This window comes from Camelus bactrianus, chromosome 7 (assembly GCF_048773025.1).
Source record: "Camelus bactrianus isolate YW-2024 breed Bactrian camel chromosome 7, ASM4877302v1, whole genome shotgun sequence".
NCBI classification, from domain to species: Eukaryota; Metazoa; Chordata; class Mammalia; order Artiodactyla; family Camelidae; genus Camelus; species Camelus bactrianus.
In genome coordinates, this window is record NC_133545.1 from 4415820 (window position 1) to 4425651 (window position 9832).

The following is a 9832-nucleotide window of genomic DNA, read 5'->3' on the forward strand; positions in this document are numbered from 1 at the left end:
AACTTTAGTCATACTGAACTTTCTTTTCCCCTTTTACTGTTTAATTTCCTTAATGTAACATATTCTTTTCCCCCAACCTTCCTAAAGTCTGTAAAACTGCTGCCATCTGATAAGCAGGTAATAGCAGGCCTTTTAGGTCACTGCCCACGGGCTCTACCCGGTGAGTCTTTGTCAACAGTCTCCGTTTTGCTCTTGTTTTTATACTGCATCCTCTCTTCCTCTCTGTTTAGCTAAGAGCAGATTTTTCATAAAGAAAAAAAAATTTTTGTCCATATCATAGGTGTTTGGGATAAAATTTTGGAGCCTGTGGCATGTGTGAGGAAAAAATCTGAAATGCTCCAGCTTTTCCCAGCCTACTTAAGAGGAGAAGACCTGTTCGGCTTGACGGTGTCTGCGGTGGCACGGATTGCCGAGTCCGTGAGTGCCGGGGCGCGGGGTGACCTGGGAGTCGCTCAGGGCCTTTCCCAACGGGGCCGCTGCCACCACCTTGGCTCATTCTGTCAGATTCACAGCACTTGGAGGTGGTGGCTTTGCTGGGAGATTAACTCCTATCTCTCTCAAAGAACAGGAGGCCTTCATGAGTCACTGGGAGGGAGACTTGCATAAATGTTGGTGTGTTAATGTCTGCTCAGTGAGGGAGGTCACAGATGTGGGTTCTCTGGTGCTAGGGGGTGAGGGTCCTCACGTCCTGCACTGCAGGTCAGTGCGCCCAGTCCTGACACCGGGACATTCACAGCCACTTTCCTGCCCTCATCCTATGGTTGGTCACCAGAGGGCAGTTGGATTTCGGGAGCGTTCAATCCTCTCTGAGACCTCTTTGTGAGGTTTTGAAATCACACACGTTTGCCAGCGAGTCTACGCACAGTACTTTGGGGAAATCTCATGAATGTAAGGCATTGCTTTCAAGAAAAAAGCCATTGGTGGGTTTTCTCTGGAGAAGCAGAGGACAGCCCTGAAGCCATGGAGTCCTGTACCCAGCTGCTTCCTTTGGAAGAGCCCTGCCTCAGTAATCGGTACCTGTCATGTCTCTAGAGAGATATGTTCACAAGAGATATATTCTAGAAAAGACTGTATGTACCATGCGAGTTAACCCTACGTTTCCGCCTGTACCCCTGGGACACGGAGAGATGGGCCATCATGTCACGGGCCTGTCTGTGTGCGGGCTGGCGGTGGTAATATAAGATAAAGAGAGTGTTTTGAAAATGTTGACAAGTTATTTCCGTAAGATTCCAGTTGGGCCATCTTTGGGCCAGCTCAGGGTTGCCTGTGGTCTTGATCAGATGAGTTAACTTTTCGTTTATTTTGCTTCTTTCCAGCTCCCCGGGGTGGAGGCATGTGAGAACTACAGCTTCCGCTACGGCCGGAACCCTCTCATGGAGCTGCCTCTTGCCGTCAACCCCACAGGTTGTGCCCGTTCTGAACCTAAAATGAGTGCCCATGTCAAGAGGTTTGTGTTAAGGTATTTTGTTTTAACTTCACATAGTACAGCCCAGGGTTTCTAGGCATATTAGTGGTTTCTGTGCTTGTCTGCTGCTTACAAACCCTGCTGTCTCTGGCTGTGTCTGCCGACCACACCCGAGCACCTGCCGTGTGGCTCCGCTAGGTGGCTTTCTGTGTATGTTCCTGTCAGAAAGAATTTGAATCAACCTGGCTTTGGGCCTTATTCAGAGAGATCTTCAGTTTTCCTTTTATTTCTTCCTGTTGGCGTGCCACCGTCTGCAGGCCTCACACCCTGAACAGCACCAGCACCTCCAAGTCGTTTCAGAGCACAGTCACCGGGGAGCTCAGTGCCCCGTACAGCAAGCAGTTTGTCCACTCCAAGTCATCCCAGTACCGGAAGATGAAGGCCGAGTGGAAGTCCAACGTGTACCTGGCCCGGTCTCGGATTCAGGTGGGAAGACGCTGGGTGTCCGGGAAGAGGAGGGCAGGACACGGAGGCGGTCGGGAGGTGCTGGCATCCAGCACGTGGGAAACGGGGAGAGTCATACTTTGGAAATTCTGTCCGATTGCATTCAGCGCGTGGTCTCGGGGCTTGGCGCTTTCCTTCCCTGAGTGGAAGGAACCCACATCTTCCCACCTGGGTGAGGGCAGGTAGCACCGCATTCCCCACACACGGGGTTTGTGGCGAGGTCACCAGAGCTGTATTTCTAGGCACTTGTGAAGTGAAAAATACAAATGAAAATATTTTCCAGAGGTCCCCAGTTTTGGAAGTTGTCTTTCGGCAGCCTCCTTCTCATGAAAATTGTGTCTTTTCTGTTGGTTAGACTGTGGAGCGCCTTGTAGATACAGCCATGTGCGGGCCGGGCGTTCAGATCCACTCCTGCAGTCCGTGGCTCCTGAGCTGCAGATCTGAACCAAACGGCTCTTCAGCTTCTCCCTCCCGGGTTCCAGGACGGGTTTACAGTTCTCACTTTGCCACACTCCTTCAGTCTCCCAGCCTGATCATCCTCCAGCACCTGGTTTTACTGAGTGAGGTCACGTCTGCTGGCTGTCGGTGTCAGCCTCGCTACGCCCAGACCTAGAGCATCAGGTTCTGTTGCCGTTTTCCTCTGAGAAGCTCCCTCAAACCCGCTCTCAGCCCCGCTGCCCGGTTTTAATCTCCCGTCGTCCCCCCCTCCCCGGGGCGGCAGTGCAGGCCCCTCCTTCCAGTCCACCAGCTCTAGGGTGGCGGGTACCGATCTGACCTGCTCTCCACTGTCTGTACCTGTTCACGTTCTTTCTACGGAAACTTCTTCCTCCTTGGAGGTTTTAGGCTCTCCTCTTTACTCTTGGTGTTTGGGCTTTTTACCGGAACGTGCCTGGGTTAGGATGAGTCCTTTCAATCTGGCGCAGTGAGGCCTTCAGTCTGAGAAGTGCCTTCGTGGTGGTTCTTTGCAAGTTCCTGCCTCTGTTTCTGTTGGCGCGCATACACAAACATGGGCCCCCTGAGATCCGGGACCTCACCGTGTGGACCCCAGGCCGGCACCGCCTAGGGCCTGGCCAAGCCGTGCGGTTGGGGCCCAGCCTTACTGAATCTGGCCCCGAGGTGGGGCCCCCGCATGCTTCCTGCGCGGCTGGAGAAGAGTTCCCGTCCCGGGTCTAACCTCCCGCCGTCACCTCGTTTCTGGTCTCCTTGTCCTGGTCTGAGCTGCTTCTCCTTCGTCTGCTCTTCATTCTTTTGTGTTTAAAAATCTTTCTCCTTTCTGCTCTCGTCCCTTCTCTCTGGTACCTCGTGTTCATGTTACCAACACAGCTTCTTCCCCATCGTTCTGCCGTCTCCAGGGAGGAGCTCCCCCAGGCTCCCGGGGCTCGGGGTGAGGCCTCCACCCCGCCCCTGGCGGTGACTTTCTCCTGCTGAAGCAGCTACTTCTCCATGTAACGCGTTTCTCTCGCCCATCCTGTTCTTCAGTGTTGCTCGTATTCCCGCACTGTCGGGGTACGGGGTTCTCAACTACCTGTGTTCAGTCTGTCCCCTTTTACCTCGAGCAATTAACAAAGTCTTTTTCATGTTTTATAAACTTAAATTCACATTTTATTAAGGATTCAAATTTCACTTGTCTAGAACGGGGTAGAAGCACTTTGGAACTGGAGAGACGGATAGGTGAGCGCTGACAGGACAGCCCCGGAAGCGCCGACTCCGGGAGGAAAACGGTCCCTCTGTGAGCCACGCCCGCTCACACAACCAGACCACTTAGCGTCTCACTCTTCACTTTGGCAGCAGCAGTTTAACCTGAAGCGATTTTGAGAGTTTTTGTTGTTGGGTTATCTTTTTTCTTCCTCCATACGGTCCACCTCCCAGGTAACCACATTAATGCCCCAGAGTGCGTATCCTGTGTTTTCCGTGGTGCTTTCTTAACAGCACATACACATCCGTGTGCACGTTTACAAGTGGGATTGTGCTGTGTGCACGTTTCTGCATCTTCTCACCGATACTCAGACTCCTAGACCAGCGGAAACACTGCTGACTCAGTCCCTTTAATGGCTCCATGATGTTCCGTGATGCGGATGAACTGTAGTTAGTTAAACCATTCCTCAGTGATGAGAATTTATTTTGTTTACAATTTTTCCCCAGTGTTGCCAGTGGTATCTTGTACACCTGTCTCCGTGTATCGGTAGCTTCACTTCTGTGGGGTGTATCCCCCAGAGTGCGGTTTCTGTGTGAAAGTTTTCAGTTTTCTGAAAAGGCTCTGCTCGCACATTGCTCCCAGCAGCGTGTGAGGCTGACTTTCTCACTTATCGTTTGCAGTGTTACTGCCCATTTATAGTTTTGCCACTAGTGACCACAGAACTACATTGTCACCTTAATTGCAAACTTTTGGATTTTTGCATTTGGATTTACTGTTCTGTGAACTGTGTGTTCATATCCTTTGTCCATTTTTCAGTTTATAAGAATTTGCACTATTAGATTTTTCCCTACAACACATCCCTTGCCTGCCAGGAAGTATGGTATATTTCTTCCTACAAAAGTTTGAATTCCAAATAGTCAAACATATATAATTGTCTGGCTTCTGTTCTTAAAACTGCAGATTGCATATGAGTCTCTTAGATTTTTTTTTCAGCAATTTCATTTTTTATGTTTAAGGCAGTTTAATTTTTTCCATTGAATAACCAGTCGTAGGAGCACCATTTAGCAGTAAGCAGCCTGTCCATACTGAGCTGGATGTTGGTAACCCCGCCTGGGTCTGTGTGGGTTCTCTGCTCGCTCCCACTGACTGTCCCGTCTGTTACCCCAAACCGTGTCAGTATCCGTCCAGATTCTTCTTGTGTGTTCTGCTTTGTTCACCTCTGAGTCATATCTGGAATTGACTGGAATTAACTGAGTAAATGTTTTTTTCCGAAGATCATTCAGTTCACGTACTTAAATCTCTTAACAGCAGCCGTCTGTGCCGTGTGCTCCAGGTGGTGCTTGATGAGAAATGGGGGGGCGGGGTTCCCTCTGGTCAGTCTTAGGTGAGGATGCAAAAGCTCAAAGCACAGTGCCCTGTGTAGTCAACCCTGTTTCAGTTGTGTAGGCTCTGTGTTACGTCAAGTCCTTGAGAAGCAGTAGTGCCATAAAATGAGCAGCAGAAGCTGTTGGCCTGTTCAGCTGGTAGAATCTCAGCAGGATGCCCGACATAGACGGTGCTCAGCTGTGGACAGGATCACTTTCTAAACACGCTTGGGAGGTTCAGTGTGAAACAGACCCAAAGGCATGGTGGGGTCGCAGAGCCCGATGTGGGAGGGTTGTCTGGGGTCAGGGTTCAGACGGTGGCGGAGCGAGGACAGACGGTCGTTTGAGTTCAGGTGGAATCCTCAGTGAGGCTTTCAGTCTGACCGGGGGTAGCCCCTTCGTGTGACAGAGTCCCTGGAACTGAAGTGATGAGGGAGGTGCACGTTTTGCAGGGCCTGGGCCTCTACGCTGCCCGGGACATCGAGAAGCACACCATGGTCATCGAGTACATCGGGACCATCATCCGGAACGAAGTGGCCAACAGGAAGGAGAAGCTCTACGAATCCCAGGTGAGCGTGGCCCTGCCCCCGCCGGCCCCGCCTATCCGCCCAGGTTCGAGTGCAGACAAAACCCTGTCTGGGTGTCCTTGTATTCTCCTCTTGTGTTTTCCAACAGTCCTGCGTTTTTCGATCAGTATTGTTATTTGCAAAGACAGGACCTTGGGTGGATGAGCCTGGCTTCACAGGCGCCCTCCCGAAGTGTTGATTTCTTCTCATAGCGCATAAACATCCGTGCGGGTCCCCAGGGCGGGAGATTGGGGACCTCTCAGTTCCGGCGACTTCATCTCCGTCCCATGGACAGGAGCACGGAGCGGGCTGACTTCCTTCTCTTTCAGAACCGAGGTGTGTACATGTTCCGCATGGACAACGACCACGTGATCGACGCCACGCTCACGGGAGGGCCTGCGAGGTGAGAGTCGTGTGCAGCCTTTCAGTGGTGGAAGTTCAGGGCAGACGAGTGTTGGAAAGAATTTCCATTTAAAATTGTGTGTTTGTTCTTGTTCTGTAGTAATAGAATCAGGAAGGAGTGGTTCTCCCTGTGACCTGAAAGGGTTTTAAAGCTTCTTGCAGTTTTAGAATAAATCGCTTTCTGAAACGGTGGCTCGCAGGTACATCAACCATTCGTGTGCACCGAACTGTGTGGCTGAGGTGGTTACCTTTGAGCGAGGACACAAGATTATCATCAGCTCCAGTCGGAGGATCCAGAAGGGAGAAGAGGTGAGAGCGGGGCCCATCTGTGGTCGTGTCCCAGCGTCGGGGAGCTGCAGGGCGGAGACAGTCTGTATTGCTGGAGGATCCTGTATCCTCCAGGCAGGGCAGAGTCTGCCACCTCCCGCATCCTTCATTCCTCACTCTCCCGTCCCTGCATCCCTCTGGACCCCGCGCCCTGCCAGTTTGGCTCAGTGTCCCCCCCCCCCCCCTTTAAAAATGAAGCCTGTCATCGTGCTGATGGTTGAAGACTTCCCAGGGTCCGTGCCCTTGTGCTCTCCGGGAACACGCTGGCTCTCGGGAGATCACTGTGAGGCTGTCGGCTGCAAGCTTGGGGGTGACTGGGGCTCCACTTTGCTCATATGCATACTTAGGACCACTACAAGCTGATGGGTTTTTTGCATGAATAGATTTGCAAACAGTTTGGCTATTTTTTGTCTTTGTGTCTTTGGCCCAACGGAGTACTGTGGTTTGCCTGGCCCCCATTAGGGTTATCACCCGGCTGGCTCTGTCACAGCCTTGTTTACGGTCCCCGACTTGGTCTGCCAGACGTGGTCAGCTCAGGCTGCAAGGTGCACTGGAGTGCTTGGGGCCTGGCCCGGGCGTGGGGTTGGTGTGTCCTGGAAGGCACCTGCCTGGGGAACCCTCCTATTTAGGGAATGAGGAGCCTTGGGGTCTTTACTTGGTTGGCTCCCCCAGCCCCATGTGAACAGAGCTGTGGGATTATACTTGTTTTTGGTTATCTTTTTGGAATATGTTTTTTTAAAATCAAGAATTGAGCCCAGACCCATTTTGCACATGTCAGTAACCTGATGAGTACGGGTATGTGAAGACCCCTCTGTGGCACGTGACCACCGGGCGGGTGTCTGGCCATCGGGACAGGTGGCGGCCCGACCAGCACCAGGCCCTGCTGCCCTCTCTGCCTGAGCATTCTTGGTTAGCTGGCTTAACCTCTCTGAGCCTCTGCTCCGTTGTGTGTGGAGCGGAGCTCTCCTAGGTCAGCGAAACCGTCCCAGGCAGTGGTATCATGCCAAAGAGAAGCCACGCAGTAGACAGTGTGTTTATTCCGTGTGTTTATTCCCTCTCGTGGTCGAAAGGAAGTCTTTCCAAATAGTGTCCTTGGAGTTTGAATCAGAAGGGTCTTGCGGTATCAGCTCTCTCAGGAGTCGGGGTCCAGGGTGGGGCTTACCCCACGGGAATCGCACAGGCTCCCACCCGCCTTGACAGCAGGGTTGGTCTGAGACAATAATGTTAAATAGCGATGTCTTGTAAATATTAAGTGAGGAAAGATGGAGGAATATGTTTGCTGGCCAGGAGGTTTGTCTCTGCGAACCTGCCTGCCCCATCAGGGAGTGAGGAGGGGGCCGGGGGGCCTGCGGGAACAGTGCTGTGTGGAGCTGTAGGAATGCAGCCGCCTGCCTGTCTCTGAGCTGGCTTGGCCTAAAAAGAGCGCCTCCGGTCTCCCCTGTCCCTTTGGGGCCCTCAGGAAAAGCACAGCCACACGATCTCTTGACTTCTTCTGAAGTTCCCCGTCTCCCCACCCCGGTCCCAGGGCGCCCTGGCAGTGAGGTCTTCAGTTCAGCTCCATCTCTCGGTGGCTGGGTGTGAGTAGCTGCCAGGCGGGCAGGGGCAGGGGCCTTCCTTACACTGTGTCTTTGCCGTGGGCAGCTTTGCTATGACTATAAGTTTGACTTTGAGGACGACCAGCACAAGATCCCCTGTCACTGCGGAGCCGTGAACTGCCGGAAGTGGATGAACTGAGCACCCCTTGCTGTCGAGGGCGGCTCGTCCCTGGGAAGAAGCGATTCAACACACCGTTTGAATTTCGCAGACAGAAAGATGTTTTTGTTTTCTGTTTTATGACTTTTGAAAACTAGCTTCTGGGAGTTCTGATTTCCTCAGTCCTTCAGGGTGAAGGAGCACAGGAGAAAGCCGATGGAGGCAGCCTTCCTGAAGATGCTGAGGTGAACCGGAATTACAGAATGGTCCAGCACTTTTTTTTCTTTTACTTTTTCTTTTTTCTTCTTGTGGGTGGGTTTTGTTTTGTTTTGTTGTTTTAGTCTCACTAAGGAGAAACTTTTACTGGGGCAAAGAGCCGATGGCTGCCCTGCCCCAGGGCAGGGGCCTTCCTATGAATGTAAGACTGAAATCACCAGCGAAAGGGAGATGTCCAAAGTGCTGGCCACGGCCTTATTTGAAAAAGGGGCAGGCCCTCTAATTTAAAAATTTTTTTAAATAAAGTAGACACCACTGAACAAGGAATGTACTGAAATGACTTCCTTAGGGATAGGGCTAAGGGATAATAACTTGCACTAAAATACATTTAAATACTTGATTCCATGAGTCAGTTTATTGTAGTTTTTGATTTCTGTAAAATAAGAGAAACTTTTTGTATTTATTATTGAATAAGTGAATGAAGCTATTTTTAAATAAAAGTTAGAAGAAAGCCAAGCTGCTGCTGTTACCTGCAGAACTAACGAACCCTGTTACTTTGTACAAACATGTAAATATTTTGAGAAAAAATACAGTATAAAGATAGTTATTGACCAAATGCTACCAGGCTCTGCAGCAGCTCGGGTGCTTATAAAACGTGCATAGGGGTGTCACAGTATGACGCCATGTTATTAAACATGCCATTACAATTATGTAACAACCAAAATTTCCACCTAGAGTGTTCGGGGTTTTTTGGAAACTACGATCTATTAGTACTGAGTTGTTTTATACACCTTACTTCTGACAGAACGGAGTGTATGCTATGACTACAACTTTTATAGCCGTTTTGGTAATTTAAACAAATTTTTTCATATTATATTGTTGCATCCCTACTTCTTCAGTCAGGTTTTTTTGTGCTTACAATTTGTGATAACTGTGAATAACTGCTTAAAAATACACCCCAATGGAGGCTGAATTTTTCTTCAGCAAAAGTAGTTTTGATTAGAACTTTGTTTCAAGCCACAGAGAATCATGTAAACATACTAGGATCATGTAGCAGGAACTCAAATCTAACTCTCGACCTTCTATTTAACACAAAAATTTGAAGAAAAAAAAAAAAAAAGGAGCGATGTCATTGCTTGCGGCTGCAGGACCCCGGCAATAGGGTTTGGAAGATGTAATTTTAAAATGTGTTTGTATGAACTGTTTGTTTACATTTCTTTAATAAAAAAAAAAAAACACTGTTTTGTGTTTGCTTGTAGAAACTTAATCAGCATTTTGAACCAGGTTAGCTTTTTATTTTGTACTTAAAATTCTGGTACTGACACTTCACAGACTAAGTATAAAATGAAGTTTTTGTGTGCACAATTCAAGTGGACTGTAAGCTGTTGGCATATTCAGTGATGCAGTTCTGAACTTGTAATGTATATGGCATGATGTATTTTTATCTTACAGAATAAATCAATTGTATATATTTTTCTCTTGATAAATAGCTGTATGAAATTTGTTTCTTGAATATTTTTCTTCTCTTGTACAATATTCTGACATTCTACCAGTATTTGTCTTACCGGGTTTTTGTTTTGTTTTCTGTTCTGTATAATAGTATCTAATGTTGGCAAAAATTGAATTTTTTGAAGTATACAGAGTGTTATGGGTTTTGGAATTTGTGGACACAGATTTAGAAGATCACCATTTACAAATAAAATATTTTACATCTACAAAA

General features: G+C 49.2%; 1 protein-coding gene across 16 annotated transcripts in view; it reads left to right on the forward strand.

Annotated features, from left to right (window-relative positions):
• The window catches only part of KMT2C (lysine methyltransferase 2C), a 237423-nt gene extending 227591 nt beyond the window's left edge, over nucleotides 1–9832 (forward strand). For 14 of the 16 annotated variants that reach the window (XM_074366700.1, XM_074366699.1, XM_074366704.1 and 11 more), the window contains 7 exons: nucleotides 281–417; nucleotides 1317–1459; nucleotides 1723–1891; nucleotides 5362–5478; nucleotides 5805–5878; nucleotides 6078–6186; nucleotides 7846–9832. In XM_074366700.1, the coding sequence (XP_074222801.1) occupies nucleotides 281–417; nucleotides 1317–1459; nucleotides 1723–1891; nucleotides 5362–5478; nucleotides 5805–5878; nucleotides 6078–6186; nucleotides 7846–7938 (842 nt within the window). In that variant the 3' untranslated portion in view covers nucleotides 7939–9832. The remainder of the gene's footprint in view (nucleotides 1–280; nucleotides 418–1316; nucleotides 1460–1722; nucleotides 1892–5361; nucleotides 5479–5804; nucleotides 5879–6077; nucleotides 6187–7845) is intronic. The other 2 variants (XM_074366705.1, XM_074366715.1) reach the window with 1 other exon arrangement.